Source organism: Pan troglodytes, chromosome 5, assembly GCF_028858775.2.
Source record: "Pan troglodytes isolate AG18354 chromosome 5, NHGRI_mPanTro3-v2.0_pri, whole genome shotgun sequence".
Taxonomy (NCBI): domain Eukaryota; kingdom Metazoa; phylum Chordata; class Mammalia; order Primates; family Hominidae; genus Pan; species Pan troglodytes.
The window spans coordinates 159135527-159156812 of NC_072403.2; the positions used below are offsets into that span (position 1 = coordinate 159135527).

At 36.3% G+C, this 21286-nt stretch overlaps 1 protein-coding gene across 3 annotated transcripts in view; it reads left to right on the top strand.

The window, feature by feature from the left end:
- Positions 1-21286, top strand: part of STXBP5 (syntaxin binding protein 5) — a 185580-nt gene that overhangs the window by 29030 nt on the left and 135264 nt on the right. For all 3 annotated transcript variants that reach the window (XM_003311531.7, XM_016956444.4, XM_003311530.7), the window contains exons 3-4: positions 1634-1715; positions 5554-5654. In XM_003311531.7, coding sequence (XP_003311579.1) covers positions 1634-1715; positions 5554-5654 — 183 coding nt within the window. The remainder of the gene's footprint in view (positions 1-1633; positions 1716-5553; positions 5655-21286) is intronic.

Consider the following 21286-nt stretch of genomic DNA (forward strand, 5'->3'; position numbering starts at 1 on the left):
CTGATTGGTGCCAGAAAGAATAATTGAGCTGAAGAGATTAGAATTAGACTCACTATACTGGGTAGAAGGGCAGTTTCTTTTTCTGAAAAAATAAATGGGTGAACGGAGATACAGACTTTTCTTTTTTTGGCCTATCATGGTGTGATTTGCACATTGCCAATACTATTAATTTGAATTCTAGTTTCCTGCAGTTGTATTTGAGCAACTGGTATAGCAAAAATACTACTCCTACTACTACTATTACTATTATGACTACTACTACTACTATTACTACTACTACTATTACTACTAACAATAATTCTAGGTGTTTAAAGAGTAGGATATTATGAGCTAAACATACTCAACCTGTTAATTTATAAAATATATAATTAATTGCTAGTAATAAATAGAAAAAACTCTTGAAAATGAATACCATCTAGAAAATTTCTAGAAAGCCAAAGGAAGAAATCATAGCCAATAGGAATTAAACCTATGGCACAATTTTTTCATTAAGAACTTTGTGGCATGTCTTAATAGAATATAGAAACAGACCATACCTGAATGTGAATTTATATACTGGGAACTATAATTTTATTAAATCCCACCAAATTTTATTTTTACATTTTGCTTTTTACTTTAGGGTAATAGTTAATAACTGGCAAAATGAGATTAGTTTAGCAGCCGGTTAAAATGACTACCTTCTTGTTTCAAGTTTATGAAGGTAAAATGCATATAACAGTGCCTGGCACATAGTGAGTTCTACAAATGTACAGTTTTTTTTTCTGTTCTGTTTTGATGTTTTTACTCAGCATACTTTATTAATTTAGAGTGTAGACTCTGGAGCCAGAAAGCTTATTTATATTCTATTTTCGCTACTTCTAGTTATGTGACTTGGGGCAGGTTACTTAATTTCTTTGTACTTCAGTTTCCTTATCTGTTTAAGTGGGGGAAAATAACATTCTTCGTGAGTTATGAGGATTAAATGAGTTGATATAAATAACATTTTCATAATAATGCCTAATGTGGAAAATGTTATATAAATATTTGCTGTTATTATTGTATGCCAATTCATTTTAATCAGTATCCATGCCTGTAGTAAAAGATTGACACGTTCATTTGGTGAAACAAAATCATGTTTCAATTTGAAACATAGTTATGTGGTTCTTCATTATATTTTTAGCGTTACTTAAAAATTACACTGCAGAAATGAAAAATGACAGTAAAATCATTACTATTCCTAAAAGCAACATTCCAAAATGACATTTGCCTACTTTTCCGATTTGTTTGCTGACTTCAGCAAAATTGGATGTTCTATAGATCCAACCACCTTTTGTCTTCTTTTTGTTATTTTAAGATGAAGAAAATAATTTGGGCCAGCATAAAATGTATTACCTATATATTGTTTTAATATGTTGCTGATGTTAATAATTCATTTTCTTCTAATTTGCTTGTTTTGTTTAAACCTGTAATCTCTGAGACTTCTCAACAGAAACTATTAGATTGATGTGTAACAAACCTAACTCTAAATCTCAACTTCAGTAAATGGCCTGTATTGAATATGAGGTCATTGGAATATTTATCAGCCTATTATATAACTTACCAGTTTCTCAAAACCGAACAAATACCATAAACTCCTTAATGGAATTAATTACAGCTTTGGTCGTCCAGGAGTAGAATGTTATTGCCAGCATGACAGTGGAGCTGCAGTAATCCAGCTCCAGTTCCTGATTAATGAGGTTAGTGAATTGTTTTAATCATTTCTACTTATATCTAAAATAGGGCCACTTCTAGTCTTTCAGATTTCTTACATGCATTCACAATTTATTTACATATTTGAACAAAAATTAATTTATAATGGATCAGAAATAGTAGTAATTCGTTTTAAGGTACCGTCATGGACAGTTACATAAATAATGTAAAATGTTTTCTCAAGACAGTGTTGTAAATTGAAAGGCCTAAGGTGAATGTTTTTGGTAAAAGGTGCTGCATTTAAATTTCAGGGATATTGAATACTGTGTAACATAGAAATCTATATTAAAATATTTTTTAAAAGATTGAGCTTATTACAAATCAAAGAGTGTGCTTCTTTAATGAATTGCTTTGAAATACAACCAAGAAACCAGCATTCATTCATTAGAAAGTAGTTTCTGCCCAGAGTTCTTAAATAACACCCAAATGTGTCACTTAATTGCTTTAAGTAATTGATGTTGCCTTTCCTTTTGAAAGTATAGAAGGAGCTAGAGAAAACAGCATTTTATCGGCATAGGAAACACTGTTTTTGCATATTTTAAGAGCATACGAGCAGCTCAGACAATAGATGTTAACTGCAAGTATTGATAGAGAGGGAAAGCTGGTCGTAGAAGGAAGAAAGAGAAATTGCTTCAGAAAAGGCTCTGATCTCCTTAGATATGAGGATAGATTGTGGACATTATTTGAGTCCCTAAACCCTTAGGCTTCGTGGAATAATTTCTTAAATGTATGTGAGAGAAAATAAATTCCTGAATACCTCTGGCTTTTGATAAATGTTATATTCATACCAGAGGATTTAAGAAAGGCATCATGAGTGTAAAAAGATAATTATGACAATGTAAAAACCTCCATAAAACTGTAATCCAAATAATTTGCAATTGTCTAGATTTTTCAAGGTCAGAGGATGTGTTTTTAAAAACTTCAGTATCCTGTATAGAACTGTATATTAGGCATTTTAAGATGTTAAATTTTTTTTAATTAAAATGTAGAAAGTTGTCGAAGCCATATATGAAGACTCAGATTATTTTTCCTCCTTTAAATAATATTTTATTATGGAATCATTATACTCATGGTTAAGTTTAAAAATAGTTTCAGAGAGAGCCTGTGTACCCTTCTTTTAGCTTCTCCCAATAGTTACATTTTATATAACAATAGTATGATAGCAAACCGGGAAAATGACATCAAAACAATACTATTAACTAGACTATAGACCTTTATTTAGATTCTCTAGTTCATATATGGACTCATTTGTGTGTGCATGTAGTTCAGTTTTATCACATGTACAGATGCATGTAAGGACTACCACATCAAGATACAGGTCAGTTCCCTCAGCACTAAGGGAAAATAAAGAAGTGCCTTCAGCACTAAGGGAATCCCTTTGTAATTGAACTCCTGCTCACCCTCAGTCCCTGGCAACTATTAACCTGTTCTGTCTTTTTTTTTTTTTTTTTTGAGATGGAGTCTTACTCCGTCACCCAGGCTGGCGTGCAATGGCGTGGTCTTGACTCACTGCAACCTCCGCCTCCCGGGTTCAAATGATTCTTCCGCTTCAGCCTCCTGAGTTGCTGGGACTACAGGTGCTTGCCACCACACCGGCCAATTTTTGTATTTTTAGTAGAGACAGGGTTTCACTGTGTTGGCCAGGCTGGTCTCTAACTCCTGACCTCGTGATCTGCCTGCCTCAGTCTCCCAAAGTGTTGGGATTGTAGGTGTGAGCCACCACGCCTGACCTGTTCTTCATTTTTATACTTGTGTTAAGATTATTTTTTAAATCAACATTTGAGCCAATGTTAATAAAATGCGGTAAATCATTTACTGTAACCTAAATTTTAGAAATCTTAAATTTATGCTATTTTTATTCATATTAAGTATTCTTTTTCTCTTCAATAAGATTGATCATAGACTTCTTTGGAAGGGCCATTTTTTTTGACCTGTTAAATTATAAATACATTATAAATACATAAAGATAGGGTTTTTTTTGTTTTAAAAAGTGGAAATCTGACAATTAGGTGCACCTATTTGCTTTCAGATTTGGAAAACTATATACTGTATAGGTGAAGGAGCCACCATAAGAAGAAGACAGCTATTATTGATATTTTGGCTCTATGTCTTCTCTTCTTCCTTGAGATTTTAAGATGTGGTAAACATTAAGAAAGAAGATGACATCGCCTGATATTTGATGGAAATAAGAAATAGCAGTACAAATCTTTGACACCCTAAATCCTTTGAGTTTCTCTACTTCAAAGTGATGTAGATAAAACGATGGTTTTAGTGAAATGGAGAGAGTGTGGACTTTATGTATTTCTGCTTTCCAGTTGTCATGTCCTGGCAACAGAAGTTACACACTAGGGTAGCCCTCATAGAATTTTGAAGGTGGAAAGGAGTTGGAGAGATAATTTAATATAAATCTTGTCCTGACAGCTGTTTTAATTCTTCTGAGTAGATGAGAAACTCTTATTTTGAAAGGGGGAGACTTTACAATTTCTTACAATACCCTGAAAGATTGGTCTTGCAAATCTTTTTTGAAATTAATGTAAATTCTGCATGTTACATCTCTTGTCTTATTCTTTCAGTATTGATGATAGATTTCTGAGTCCTTTGAGGAAAAACATTCAGATGTCTTAATAAATCAGCTCTAGTCTAGAGAGTCTTAATTTTATTCACAATTATCACATTGCATTCACAATTTAAATCAGAATCATCTCAAAGGTTTTTCAAAATATACTTCCATAGGTCTTTGCTCTGTGTCTTTGGCCATTTTCTGTTGCTACAACTGAATACCTGAGTCTGGGTAATTTATAAAGAAAGAAATTTATTTAACTTTTGATTCTGGAGGCTGGGAAGTCCAAGGTTGAGCAGCTGCATCTGGCTGACTTCTGGTGAGGGTCTCATGCTGCCTCATAACATGGTAGAGAAGCAGAAAGGGAAGCTGGTGCATGCCAGGAGAGCAAAGAGGTCAGCCTCACTTTATAACAACTCACTAGCATAAGAACTAATCCATCCTGTGAGGGAAAGAACTCCCTCCCTCCCTGGAGACTGCATTAAACCCTTCACAGAGGCAGATCTTTTATGACCCAAATGAGGGATGGTTCACCACCTCTCAACACCACTTCACTGGCAATTAAATTTCAACATGATGCGTTTTGGCATTGCAAACCACGTCTAAACCATAGCACTCTGGAAATTCTGATTTGTTGGGTTTGGGTGAGAACGAGCCACTTAAATGATTCTCAAATACTGCCAGGCCTTTTCTTCCCTATAAATAATAATATTTAGTTGTATCAGACATTTTAACATTCTAAATTAGTCAGATTTCAAACCTTCAGACATGGAGGTTACAGTGTGCCAAATGCTATGTTTATTTTCCGTACCATTCTAGTAGTAGAATTATGATCTGGGTATAGTACTTCCATAAGAATTTGTCTTAAGCCAAATGAAATGTGGAGGTTACTTCATACCATGTTTTGCTCTGCTAATCAAGGAAGTATGTATAATAGTTACAAAGTAACTTACAGTCTGACCTCTAATTTTAAATAACTAGATCTTAACCGTACTATTCCACTAGATCCTAGTATACTTTTGGCTTATGAGATACTAAATTATACTTTAAAGTATTGAAGAAGTTAACGTATTTACATGCATGTAATACACGTACACTTTTTACATCTGCTGTTTTGAATTTGAGTGAGGCAAATGTTTCTTAGATCTAAATCTGTTGGCAGAAAGTTTTGAAATTTGGGAAGGAGATATTTCTGGCAGCTATTGAGTAGACTTCATGTTTATAAAATATATTATACATGAAATGTGTTATACTTGATTTTTAAGGGAGCGCTTGTGAGTGCCTTGGCTGATGACACCTTACACTTATGGAATTTACGTCAGAAGAGGCCTGCCATACTACATTCGCTTAAATTTTGCAGAGAAAGGTAAGAATTCTCCCAGTTATCTTATGTACAGGATATTTACTATTATATTTTCTTGAATTTCAGTCTTTGATTTTTTGTGTGTGATGGACCTTATGCGCAATCTAAAAACTGATTCAGAAGCTTCAAAGGATATACAATAAAAGCAAGATTCCTTCTTTTTTAGATCCATCTTACTTTCTTCAGCAACCACATAAATTTCTTTTGTGTCCTTCTGGAAGGATTTACAGTGTATGTATAAAAGAAAAAATCTCTGTATAGCTCCCCTGCTTTTTTTTGCATAAAAGGGAAGCTATTACATATTCTTCCTGTAACTTGTATTTACTTAACATATCCCATAGATTGTCTCATATCAGCACATTTAAATCTTCCTGAATCATTTTCATAACTACATAATATTCTGTTCTATATAAGTGCCATAATTTATTCAGCCATTCCTCATCAGTGGACACATAATCATTTTCAGTCTGCTGTTTATTTTACTCTGTTGTGATGTTATGTTACATATGTCTTTGTCTACATATACAAGTATATCCATAAGATAAATTTGTAGAAGTAGGTTAGCTTGGTCATATAAATCTCTTCTAATATGACCTGTGAATTTGGGGCTTTGATTGGAAAAACTTTTTCACCCCAGTTTTATTAACCATCGTCCCCTATATGTTTTTGTGGTACTCTTTTTTTTTTTTTCTGAGACCTGGTCTTGCTCTGTCGCCCAGGCTGGAGTGCAGTGGCATGATCTGGGCTCACTGCAACCTCTGCCCCCCAGGTTCAAGTGATTCTCATGCCTCAGCCTCCTGAGTATCTGGGACTACAGCATGCACCACAACACCTGGCTAATTTTTGTATTTTTAGTAGAGACGGGGTTTCGCCATGTTGGCCAGGCTGGTCTCGAACTCCTGACCTCAAGTGATCTGCCCGCCTCAGCCTCCCAAACAGCTGGGATTACAGGCATGAGCCACCAAGCCTGGCCTTTGTAGTACTCTTAAAGTTTTATTTTTTATACTTAATCTTTGATTTATATGAACTTATTTTGGCATGAAATATGAGTAAGGATATAGTCCCTTCCCTCAATAGTTTTGAGAGACATATATTGTTTATCTTATATACATGTGTAGTTGTATATATGTATGTATATAATATTTATGTAGTTAGCATTAAAAGCACAATCTTTTTTAATATATATTTTGAGGAAATTTTTAAAATTTTGAATCTTATAGGAATACCAAAATGGAAGTACTTGATTCTTTTATTTTAATTTCTAAGGAAAAGTTGATTTGTTTTCTCAAGTGGCTACTTTTTTCCAGTCAAGTTTTAGTTTTTAGTGTCTAAAATTTTGGTTAAAACCTGTTGACAATAAATGTGGAAGAAGAGAATGTGAGAACAGTATAGTTATAACAACTGTAATAACAGTAGAGGTAAGAAGTGTGAACTTAAAGTAGAGGAAGGAAACCTGTGAGCTCTAGGGTTTTATCTTAGATTGTCTTATTTGATTCTCATGACATTTCATGGAATTAGTGAGAAACGTGGTTTGGGAGAAACGAAACTTGGAATAAGGCAAAAAGTAAAAAGCAAGCATAGAGACTAGAGAGTTGGGAGATGTAAGGAAAGATAGGTATAATCACAGCTAAGTCATGATGAGGTAACTGGTGACTTTTTTGACATAGTAGGTACTTAGTAAGTATTTGATTGTTAAACAGAAAACGGGATATCTTGAAGTTTGTAGTTGTAGTCTTAGGTCTGTCTCTCTATTTCTAACTCTTACTGTATTATGATACCCAAAACAGGGAACCATATCACATTTCTTTGATTTTAACTTGCACAGTTTTTAAATTAACAGACTTTATTTTTAGAACAATTTTAGATTTATAGAATAATTGAGCAGATACTACAGAGAATTTCCATATACCTCATATACCACCCTCATTCCCCCAACTCAATCCCCCCATTCATGGTGTTCTCTGATATTAACATGCATTAGTGTGGTAAGTTTGTTACAGTTAATGAACAAAAATTGATACATTGTTGTTAACTAATGTTCATAACATAATAAGGTTCACTATTTGTGTTGAACAATTCTATGTATTTTGACAAATGCGTAATGTCATGTATCTACCATTACAGTATCATGTGGAATAGTTTCACTGACCGAAAAACCAATGTGTCACCTGTTTATCCATACTCTTTCTCTAATCCTCGACCCCTGTCAGCCACTGATCTGTTTCCTGTCTCTGTAGTTTTTGCTTTTTCCAAAATGTCATATATATAGCCATGTGTTGCATAACGATGTTACACTCAGTGACAATTGTATATATGATGGTGGTCCCAAAAGATTATAATGGAGCTGAAATACTCCTATAGATTAGGGATGTTATAGCTGTCATAACATCATAGCATCTTATAGATTAGGGATGTTATAGCTGTCATAACATCATAGCATCTTAGTGCAATACATTATTCACATGTTTGTAGTAATACTAGTATAAACTAACCTATTGTGCTACCAGTTGTCTAAAAGTATAGCACATATAATTGTGTACAGTACATAATATTTGATAATGATAACAAATGACTGTTACTGTCATATATTTATTAGAATATACATTTTATTATTTTAGAGTTTATTCCTTCTACTTATTTAAGAAAAACAGCCTCAGGCAGGTCCTTCAGGAAATATTCCAGAAGGCATTGTTATCATAGGAGATGATCACTCCGTGTGTGTTACTGTCCCTGAAGACCTTCCAGTGGGACAAGATCTAGAGGTGGAAGACAGTGAGATTGATGATCCTGATCCTGTGTAGGCCTAGGCTAATGTGTGTGACTGTGTCTTAGTTTTTTAAAAAAACAAAAGTTTAAAAAGTAAAAGTAAAAATAAATTAAACATATAAAAAAGCTTATGGAATAAGGATATAAAAAAATTATATAGTTTTACATTGTGTTTGTAAGTGAAGGGTTATTATAAAAGAGTCAAAAAGTGGAAACATTTAAAATGTTTATGACGTAAAGTTTACAGTAAGCTAAGGTTAATTTATTATTGAAGAAAGAAATTTTTAAAAATAAATTTAGCCTGGACTAAGAGTCCAGTGTTTATAAAGTCTACACTAGGGTACAGTAATGTCCTAGGTCTTCACAGTCACTTACCACTGACAGACTCACCCAGAGCAACTTCCATTCCTGCAAGCTCCGTTCATGATAACTGCCCTCTATAGGTGTACTATTTTTTAATCTTTTATACTACATTTTTACTGTACCTTTTTATGTTTAGATACACAGATACTTAACCTTTGTGTTACAGTTGCTTACAGTATTCAATATGTAATACGCAGTAACATGCTTTCCAGGTTTGTAGCTTAGGAGCAATAGGCTGTACTATACAGCCTAGGTGTGTAGTAGGCTATACCATCTAGGTTCGTGTAAGTATGCTCTATGATGTTCACACAATGTTGAACTCACCTGCTGATGGGCTTCTTAGAACATAGCCATCTATAAGTGACACATGACTGTCATTGGAATCATACATATAGCATGTAGCTTTTTTAGACTTCTTTCACTGAGCAATATGCATTTAATGTTACTAGTCTTCTGGCTTGCTAAGTCATTTCTTTTTATCAGTAAATTTCTTTTACAAATGTAACAGTTTGTATTTCCATTCACCTATTGAAGGATATCTTGGTTTTTGCTTTTTTTGGCCATTATGAATAAAGCTGTTATAAATATTCACATGCAGTTTTTTTGTGGATGTACATTTTCAACACAGTTGGATACCTGGGAGTGCTATTGCTGGATCATATGCTAGACTATCTTTGGCTTTGTGAAAACTGCCAAGCTGTCTTCCTTAATGGCTATACTATTTTGCATTCCCACTAGCATTGAATAAGAGGTCCTTTTGCTCCATATCCTTACTAACATTTGGTATTGCCAGTTTATGGACGTTAGCCATTTTAATACCTGTGTAGTGTTACCTCATTGTTATTTTAATTTGCGGTTCCCTAGTGACACATGATATGGGTTATCTTTTCATATTCTTCTTTGTTTCATGTGCTGCTTTGATGAGTTGTCCAGATTTTTTGCCCATTTTTAAGTTGGGCTGTTTGTTTCTTATTGATAAATTTTAATAATTCTTTGTATGTTTTGGGTACCTTTATCAGATAGGTATTTTACAAATATTTTGTCCTAGTCTGTCACTTTTATTTTTATTCTCTGCACAGTGTCTTTGTAGAGCAGATATTTCCTATTTAATTAAGTTTAGCTTATTAATTTTTCTTTCAGAGATTATACTTTTGCGGTTTATATCTAAAACATCCATCACCAAACTCAAGATCACTACCTAGATTTCCTCCTGTGTTATGTTGTAGAAGTTTTAGAGTTTTGCATTTTACATTTAGATCTGTGATCCATGTTGATTTAAATTTTTTGAAATATATATAAGTTCTATGTCTAGACTTTTTTTCTTTTTTTAATTCTTTTTTTTGCTTATGATTGTCCAGTTGTTCCAGCACCATTTGTTGAAAAGATTATCTGTTTCCCATTGAATTGTATTTGCTCCTTTATCAGGGAGCAATTTACTGTATTTAAGTAGATCTATTTCTGGTTGTCTATTCTGTTTAAGATAGATCAATTAATCTATTTGTCTGTTATTTTTCTAATACAATCAGCTTTTTGTATCTATGGGATCCACATCTGGATTCAACCATCAGCAGACTGAAAATATTTGGGGGAAAAATAAAAAGATAATAAAAATAAAAATACAAGATAGCAATCATTTACTTAGCATTTAAATTGTATTAAGTATTAGAAGTAATCAAGAGATTATTTAATGTGCATAGGATGTGCATAGGCTATATGCAAATATGATACAGTTTTATATAAGGGACTTGAGCATTATTGGATTTTGGTATCAGAGGGGTTTCTGTAACCAATCCCTCACAGATATGGAGGGATGACTGATTGACTTGATTACTGTAGTTTTGTAGCAAGTCTTGAAGATGGGTAGTGTCAGCCCTCCGACTTTGGTCTTCTTGTTCAGTATTATGTTGGCTATTATGGGTTTTATGCCTTTTCATATAAACTTTAGAATCAGTTTGTCAATATCCACACAATAGCTTGCTATGATTTTGATTTGGCTTTTTGAAAGAGGACTATTGACTTTAGCATTTACTTATTTTGTACTTTTAACATTTTTACGTGTCCGAAATTGCAATGTTTTTATTAATGAATGGTGTCTTATAATTAATTGAAAATGTTTTGTGAATTTTGTTAATACTAAATAAAAATAATGGCATGCCCTAGCGTCAATAGCATTTAGAATCAGTGAAATCAACGGTTTTTGGTGATTTTGAAATTACATGAAATGACAGTTTGTAATTAATTTGAAGCATTTGTAGTGGACTTTCTGATTATGAGTTTTATGACCTACCAGTGGTTTTCCTTCAACACTTTGAAGTTGTTATTCCATGATTTTCTGCCCTCCTTTTTTGTTTCTATGAGAAATTAGTGGTTATTTGAATTTTTATTCCCCTGTGTGAAATGAATCCTATTTCTCTGGCTGCTTTCAAAATTATCACTTTATCTTTGGTTTTTAGCACTTTGGCAATGATATGCCTAGCTATTATTTTCTTCATATTTATACTGCTTGAGGTTTGCTGAGCTGCCTTTTTTTTTTTTTTTTTTTTTTTTAGAGGGAATCTTGGTCTGTTGCCCAGGCTGGAGTTCAGTGGCGTGATCTTGGCTCACTGCAATCTCTGCCTCCTGGGTTCAAGCGATTCTCCTGAGCCTCACGAGTAGCTGGGATTACAGGTGCCCACCACCACGCCCGGCTAATTTTTGTTTGAATTGAAGGCACTGTCTCCAAATACTGTCACATTCTTGGGTACTGGGGGGTTAGGACTTCACCATATGATTGAGGAGGGCAGCACACAATTCAGCTGTAAAACAAAAGTAGGCTAAAACCAACCAGGATGCAAGATGGAATTTTTTTAAATCAGCAAACAAAAGAAAAAGTAAATATACTTTGAAAGTTGAGGAAAAACATACAATTTTAAATATCCTCCTTAATTAGCATGTAGCTTATTATGCCAATTGCCAGACTCAGCTCAGGGATTTGTCTGCTGTATAATTTTTATCACAGGGACAAATTTGCCGATAGTAGTAGCTACAGCATCTCAATCTTCTGTAGCCTGAAAGGAATTGGTAGCAACAGTATGTCATAGTAGAATACTAGGGGTGTGTACTTTACTTACCCGTCCTCTGTTACAGATTGAATTGTTTTCCCAGAAAAGATAATCTTAAAGTCCTAACCCCTGGTACCTATGAACGTGACCTTAGTTAGAAATGGAGTCTTGGCAGATGTAGTCAAGTTAATATGAGATTATTAAGGTGGAGACTAATCTGGTGTCCACATAAGAAGAGGTGAAGATACACAGACACAGAAACTCAGAGAATACCATGTGATGAAGGAGGTAGAAACTGAGTGATGCAGCTATAAGCCAAGGAATGCAAAGGATAGCTGCCGATACCAGCAACTAGGGGAGAGGCATGTAACAGATTCTCCCCTAGAGCCATCAGAGAGGGCAGCGCCCTGCTGACACCTTGATCTCAGACTTCTGGCCTCCAGAACTGTGAGAGAATCAATTCCTGTTGTTTTAAGCCACCTATGCTGTGGTGATTTGTTTTGGCAGCTCTAGGAAACACATATCACCTTTGTTCCTCTTCCTTGATATTGGTGAGCCTTGTTAATATGTGCCATTAGGTTTATACATGCAAAAGAGAGGTTCTTTGCTCCCATAGAAACTGAGAATTTGATAAGTAAGACAGATAAGTTGCAGTATCAGAATATGTTCCATTTAGCTTAATACCTTGTTTTTTCCTTTAAAGAAGTTTAAATAGGAGCAAGTCATGGGTTGATAAGCAGCTACAACTCTCTTCTAGTCTTTTTTCATCACAATGAGTTAGTATAGTATGACCAGTATTCTCAATCATGTTAAGTTTTTGCATAAGTTTATAACTAATGATATGTGAAGCATTTTAAGACTGAAAACTAAATTATATGTGGACTTTTTAAGGACCTAATGTTATTGTTTAATATTTTTACCTCTTGATTTATATAATGCTTTATTGTTTGTAAAACCTTTTCACATAAATAATTATTTATTCTCAGGGGTTAAGAAAATTTCCCTTAATGAAATTTTATAGAATATTTTCCCCTGTAAGTACATTAAACACCAGAAAAGCTGAATCTTGATATTAAAGTTAATATATTTCTAAAGACGTATGTTTTTTCTTTATTCTAATAGTCTGATTTACAGTTTCTACATGACTTTTATTATTTGATGATAGATGCATCATTGTTTAGAGAATAACATAAGTGTGCTTTCATTCTAAAGTAATGAAAGGGAAGGAAAATTATTATATGAAATACATTAATAATCAAGACTTTATAACTTAAATATCAAGGGAGAATTCATGTTCACAGTCCTCTCATGGAAAAAAACAACCATATGACAAATGAAGTTAATCTGTTCAGATTCCAGCACAGCGAGGGGAGATTTGGTGCTTATAATGTACTGTAGCAATGAGTTGACACCCTAGCATCAGATTTTCCCAGTATCGTAAGTAAATGTATATAGAAACAAAAACTCATTTATTACATTATACTCTTATTATTTTATTACAGTACTGTGCTTTGCATATTTATAAAGCTTGTAATTTGCTTAGTATGCACATTAGTGCATATATTAGTAAGACATAACCTTAGACAGTTATAAAAGAGTGTTTGGCTGAGTACCAGACCCCAAAATATCTATACAGGTCGTAAGATTTTGAATTAACTAATTGCACAGGTTGAACAAGGAAAAAATTAATCACAGTATTGAAACAAAGACACAGAATTATAGTTTATCTGGTAATCGCATAACATTATCAAAATTCGTTTCTTTGAAAACAGCTTAATGAAAAGTGTACAGGCATTAGAAATGAGAGTGATTTGATGGGATGAACTTAAGGACTAGAACATAGGCATGAAATGATGCCCAATCCTGTTGGGAAGACGGGGGATCTGCTACTCTGGACCTAATTCTGATCTACAAAGACAACTGGTTGGTGATATGGAAATGATGAGTCATCTTGGAAATTGTAGGTATAGAGTATCACATATTCAAGCACAATTTTAAAATAAAAGAAAAATTCTCTTAATATTCAGAGGAAAGACAGTTATGATTTGATAAACTTGAAACTGTTAAAGGAAGGATGTTCAGGCAGTATTGGATCACCTTCTAGAATAAAATTATCCATAGTAAGGAGTCTCTTTGAATACCTCTACCCTTTTCCTTGTCAGAATTTCTCCTACAATTCTGCATCTTTTGTTTCAATATTGTGATTAATTTTGTCCTTGTTTAACGTGTGCAGTTAGTTAATTTAAAATCTTTGTTACACTTATATAGATTTTTAGGGGCTGGTACTCAGCAAAACACTCTTTTACAACTTCCTGACAGGAATTTCTTCTGTCAAGGAATAGGAGAAATATATTTAAAGAGACTGTTCTAGTTCCAAAAGGGCCTTACAATGTGTTAAAGGTATAAAAAGATTATATAAAAAGACATTAAAAGATTATATGGAAGGAGGAGGTATATAACCAAAGGCGAATATAAGAAGAGTACTTAGCTCAGCTGGGTGCGGTGGCTTAAGCCTGTAATCCCAGCAATTTGGGAGGCCAAGGTGGGCAGATCACCTGAGGTCAGGAGTTCAAGACGAGCCTGGCCAACATGGCGAAACCCTGTCTCTACTAAAAATACAAAAATTAGCCAGGCGTGGAAGTGGGCACCTGTATTCCCAGCTACTCGGGAGCCTGAGGCAGGGAGAATTGCTTGAACCCGGGAAGCAGAGGTTGCAGTGAGGTGAGATCACACCACTGCACTCCAACCTGGGCAGCAAAGTGAGACTCCATCTCAAAAAAAAAAAAAAACTACTTAGCTCTGCCAATGAACCAATAAACAGAATGAGCTTTTTATTAATGCATGAATAGCTTACATTAGAGATGCAAATGTGTATTACAATATGAGTGAATGTGATTTTAGAGGTTTATATGAAAACATATGATGAAATAATTGAGTTTTTTTTTAAAGAAGACAAAAGTCAGTCATCAGGAAAATGCAGACTAAAACAACAACTACTCATCAGAATGGCTAAAATGTTAGTTAGATTGTGATGCAGCTGGAGCTTCTCATAACTTACTGATGTGAATTTTAAGTGTTGCAGTCATTTCGGAAGTTTCTTGGGCAGTATTGACATCCTCCATGACCCAGCAATTTTATTCCTAAACAGGCACCTGTGGTAGGCAGAAGTCTAAGATGGGCCCAAGGTATCTACCCTTTGATGTACACATACCTATTTCTTGTTAATTAATCAAACACTTAGCTTGGTGAAGACATTTTGCCAGATGTATTTCAGTTCCCAAATTAGTTGACCTTAAAATACGAAGATGATCCTCAGTAGGCCTAACAAGCAGGTGAGCACTTAAGAGACTGGATTTTTCCTGTCAAAAGGCTCAGAGTGTGAGAAGGATCCAGTGGACAGGAGATTGTTTCTTGCTGGCTTCGAAGATGGAGGGGGCCATGTAGGAATACCAGTGGCCTCTAGGAGCATACCCCCTGACAGACAGCAGGGAGACAGGGATTCAGTCCTACAGCCACAGATGCTGAATTCAGCTAGCAACCTGAATGAGCTTGGGAGCAGATTCTTTCCCAGCACTTCCAGAAAGGGATGCAGGAATGCAGCATGGCTGAAATGTGGATTTTAGCCTGTAAGTCCTTGAGCAGAGACCCTATTAAGTGACTGCACCTCTAACCCACAGAAATAATAAATGGGTATTCTTTTAAGCCATTAAATTTGTGATACCTTGTTACAAATCAGTAAAAAAAAAATACACCTGGTATTAGTTTGGTACCTGAAAGTGGAATACTACTGTAACAAATATCTGAATATGTGGAAGTCACTTTGGAACTTGGCAGTGAGTAGAACCTGGAAGAATTTCGAGGAGTATGATAGAAAAGCACATACTGCCCAAAACAAGCTGTTTGTAGGACTCAGTACTTAAGTCTCTTGCTAGGGAGAGGCTGGAGAAAGTGGTTCCTTGTTGTATAGTGGGAGAACAGAATGCTTAGCAGAATTGTCCCCTACACAACATGTAAGTGATTAACTTGGATATTTAGCTGAAGAGATTTCCAAGGAAAGTGTTGAGGGTGCGAGCCGATTCTTCTTGCTGCTTTATAATAAAATGCAAGAGGAGAGAGAAATTGAGTGAAGAAGTTTTAAAGGAACCAGGACTTGACAATTTGGGGAATTCCTACTGTGATGCAGCTGGCAAAAGAGAGATTGTTTCTAAAAGTGTGGCACAGAGAAAAATGTGAGAGTGCAGCTGTATAATTTTTTACTAAAAACCCGTTAGAGATCAAAAGGTCAGAGCATTCAGTCACACAGAGGGCCCTTTTTAAGAGATTAACAGTGTGCCCCACAGATCTTTTCAAGAAACCAGAGCATCTAGAAAGTTTTTAAAAGTATCATCCCACAGGCATTTCAGCAGGAGCCAAAATGGAGAAAGGGTTATCCGAAAAAAGATTTGTGAGTGTGACTTTTGTCTAATGGAGTAAAACCCAATACAATTTAAGACCTGCAAGTTTCTTGAGAAAATTGCATCAGTAGAACATTGCCAGCTTGGACTGAAAAGGACAGAGAGAGTACAAAATAAAAGGAAGCTGTAGCCAGAAGCAGGCTGATAAAAGAACTCAGCTGCAAATAAGTGGTAACTTACATGAAAAAGGAACAATGATTAAGAGAGTAGAGCTTAGACCCACAGAGAATTAGTCCCTGGTCTTGAATCCTAAGAAAAATCCACCATTTGCCACAACGAATTTCAAGACTGTTATGGACTAATAAACTCCTTTTTACCTTCCACTTTCTCTCAGTTTCAATGGGAATTTCTATACAGTCAGCCTTTCATATCTGTAGGTTGTGTATCCCTGGACTCAACCAACTATGGCTTGAAAATATTTGGGGAAAAATACAAAAAAAAAAATAGTATATTTGCATTGCACTTACATTGTATTGGCATTGTAAGTAATCTAGAAATGATTTAAAGTATATGGGAAGATTTGTGTAGGTTATATGCAAATATTATACCATTTTATATGAGGGACTTGAATATCTTTGGATTTTGGTATTCATGGGGCTCCTGGAACCAATCCCCCATGGATACCAAGGGAGAACAGTAACCAGTAACCTATATCCATCCCACCTCCGCATGCTGGGTGTGTTTGGGAGCAGATAATTTTTTTCTTTGGTTACTCTAGGACAGAGAAATTAATAGAAAAATTGTATCCTATTGTTGGATGTATCATGACAGTTCTGCTGTTTTATTGATATCTAATTTATTAATATCAATTTTTATATCTGTTCTTCTCCCTACTTTATTTTTAACTTCTTGTGTTTAAGATCAAAATTCATTTATTTGCTTAAGAATAAATGCTTTAGGAGGATCGCTTGAACCTGGGAGGCGGAGGTTGCAGCAAGCTGAGATCACATCACTGCACTCCAGCATGGGCAACAAGAGTGAAACCTTGTCTCCAAAAAAAAAAAAAAAGAAGGCCGAATAGAGTAGAAACAGCTCCAATCTGCAGCTCCCAGCAAGATCAACACAGAAGGGAGGTGATTTCTGCATTTCCAACGGAGGTACCCAGCTCATCTCATTGGGATTGGTTAGACAGCGGGTGCAGTCCACAGAGAGTGAGCCGAAGCAGGGTGTGGCGTTGCCTCACCCGGAAGCAGAAAGGGTCGGGAAACTCCCTCCCCTAGCCACGGGAAGCCATGAGGTATGGTGCCACGAGGGACGGTGCATTTCAGCCCAGATACTACGCTTTTCCCACAGTCTTCACAACCCACAGATCAGGAGATTCCTTTGGGTGCCTACGCCACCAGGGCCCTGGGTTTCCAGCACAAAACTGGCCGGCCGTTTGGGCAGATACCGAGCTAGCTACAGGAGTTCTTTTTCATATCGCAGTGGCACCTGGAATGCCAGCAAGACAGAACCGTTCACTCCCCTGGAAAGGGGGCTGAAGCCAGGGAGCCAAGCGGTCTAGCTCAGCAGATCCCACCCCGACAGAGCCCAGCCAGACTGCCTCTCTAGATTTCTCCTCTCTGGGCAGGGCATCTCTGAAAGAAAGGCTGCAGCCCCAGTCAGGGGCTTATAGATGAAACTCCCATCTCCCTGCGACAGAGCACTTGGAGAAAGGGGCGGCTGTGGGCGCAGCTTCAGCAGACTTAAACGTTCCTGCCTGCCGGCTCTGAAGAGAGCAGCAGATCTCCCAGCACAGTGCTCAAGTTCTGCTAAGGGACAGACTGCTTCCTCAAGTGGATCCCTGACCCCCATGTATCCTTACTGGGAGACACCTCGCAGCAGGGGTCGACAGACACCTCATACAGGAGAGCTCCGGCTGGTGGGTGCCCCTTCTGGGATGAGGCATCCAGAGGAAGGAACAGGCAGCAATCTTTGCTGTTCTTCAGCCTCTGCTGGTGATACCCAGGCAAACAGGGTCTGGAGTGGACCTCCAGCAAACTCCAGCAGACCTGCAGCCTGACTGTTAGAAGGAAAACTAACAAACAGAAAGGAATAGCATCAACATCAACAAAAAGGGCATCCACACAGAAACACCATCTTAAGATTACCAACATCAAAGACCAAAGGTAGATAAATCAACAAAGATAAGGAAAAACCAGCACAAAAAGGCTGAAAATTCAAAAACCAAAATGTCTCTTCTCCTCCAAAGGATCACAACTCCTTGCCAGCAAGGGAACAAAACTAGACAGAGAATGAGTTTGACGAATTGACAGAAGTAGGTTTCAGAAGGTGGGTAATAACAAACTTCTCAGAGCTAAAGGAGCGTGTTCTAACCCAATGCGAGGAAGCTAAGAACCTTGAAAAAAAGGTTAGAGGAATTGCTAACTAGAATAACCAGTTTAGCGAAGAATATAAATGACCTGATAGAGCTGAAAAGCACAGCTTGAGAACTTGATAAAGCATACACAAGTATCAGTAGCCAAATTGATCAAGCAGAAGAAAGGATATCAGGGATTGAAGATCAACTTAAATAAAGCATGACGACAAGATTAGAGAAAAAAGAATGACAAGGAATGAACAAAGCCTCTAAGAAATGTGGGACTATATGAAAAGACCAAACCTATGTTTGATTGGTGTACCTAAAAGTGATGGGGAGAATGGAACCAAGTGGAAAAACACTCTTCAGGATATTAGCCAGAAGAACTTCCCCAACCTAGCAAGACAAGCCAACATTCAAATTCAGGAAATTCAGAGAACACCATGAAGATACTCCTCGAGAAGTGCAACCCCAAGACACACAATTGTCAGATTCACCAATAACAAGTTCTGAAATTGAGGCAGTAATTAATAGCCTACCAACCAAAGAAAGCCCAGGACCAAACAGATTCACAGCCGAATTCCACCAGAGGTACAAAGAGAAGCTAGTACCTTTCCTTCTGCAACTATTCCAAACAATAGAAAAAGAGGGACTCCTCTCTAACTCATTTTATGAGGCCAGCCATCACCCTGATACCACAACCTTTCAGAGACACAACAAAAAAAGAAGTTTTCAAGACAGCATGCCTGATGAAAATTGATGCAAAAATCCTCAATAAAATACTGGCAAACCAAATCCAGCAGCACATCAAAAAGCTTATCCACCATGATCAAATCGGCTTCATCCCTGGGATGCAAGCCTGATTCAACATACGCAAATCAATAAAAGTAATCCATCACATAAACAGAACCTATGAAAAAAACCACGATTATCTCAATAGATGCAGAGAAGGCCTTCAACAAAATTCAACACCCCTTCATGCTAAAAACTCTCAATAAACTAGGTGTCGATGGAACGTATCTCAAAATAATGGCTATTTATGAGAAACACATAGCTAACATCATACCGAATGGGCAAAAGCTGGAAGCATTCCCTTTGAAAACCGGTACAAGACAAGGATGCCCTCTCTCCCCACTCCTGTCCAACATAGTATTGGAAGTTCTGGCCGAGGCAGTCAGGCAAGAGAAAGAAATAAAGGATATTCAAACAGGAAGACAGGAAGTCAAATTGTCTCTGTAGACGACATGATTCTATATTTAGAAAACCCCATCGTCTCAGCCCAAAATCTCCTTAAGCTGATAAGCAACTTCAGCAAAGTTTCAGGATACAAAATCATCGTGCAAAAATCATAAGCATTCCTAGACAAATAGAGACAGAGAGCCAAATCATAAGTGAACTCCCATTCACCATAGCTACAAAGAGAATAAAATACCTAGGAATACAACTTACAAGGGATGTGAAAGACCTCTTCAAGGAGAACTACAAACCACTCCTCAAGGAAATAAGAGAGGACACAAACAAATGGAAAACATTCCATGCTGACGGATAGGAAGAATCAATATCGTGAAAATGGCCATACTGCCCAAAGTAATTTATAGATTCAGTGCTATCCCCATCGAGCTACCATTGACTTTCTTCACAGAATTAGAAAAAAAACTTTAAATTTTATGTGGAACCAAAAAGCCCGTATAGCCAAGACAATCCTAAGCAAAAAGAACAAAGTTGGAGGCATCACGCTACCTGACTTCAAACTATTCTACAAGGCTAGAATAGAACTAAAATAGCATGGTACTGGTACCAAAACAGATACATATACCAATGTAACAGAACAGAGGCCTCAGAAACAACCCACACATCTACAATCATCTGATCTTTGACAAACCTGACAAAAACAAGCAATGGGGAAAGGATTCTCTATTTAATAAATGGTGTTGGGAAAACTGGATAGCCATATGCAGAAAACTGAAACTGGACCCCTTCCTTACACCTTATACAGAAATTAACTCAAGGTGGGTTAAAGATTTTAATGTAAGACCTAAAACCATAAAAACCATAAAAGAAAACCTATTCAAAACCATTCAGGACATAGGAATGGGCAAAGACTTCGTGACTAAAACACCAAAAGCAATGGCAACAAAAGCCAAAATTGACAAATGGGATCTAATTACACTGAAGAGCTTCTGCAGAGCAAAAGAAACTGTCATCAGAGTGAACAGGCAGCCTACAGAAGGCGAGAAAATTTTCACAATCTATCCATCTGGCAAAGGGCTAATATCCAGAATCTACAAAGAACTTAAACAAATTTACAAGAAAAAAACAACCCCATCAAAAAGTGGGCAAACTTCTCAAATGAAGACATTTACACAGCCACTTTATGCAGACACTTCTCAAATGAAGACATTTATGCAGCCAACAAACGTATGAAAAAAAGGTCATCATCACTGGTCATTAGAGAAATGCAAATCAAAACCACAATGAGATATCATCTCACACCAGTTAGAATGGTGATCATTAAAAAGTCAGGAAACAACAGATGCTGGAGAGGATGTGGAGAAATAGGAATGCGTTTACTTTGTTGGTGGGAGTGTAAATTAGTTCAACCATTGTGGAAGACAGTGTGGTGATTCCTCAAGGATCTACAACCAGAAATACCATTTGACCCAGCAATCCCATTACTGGGTATGTACCCAAAGGATTATAAATCATTCGACT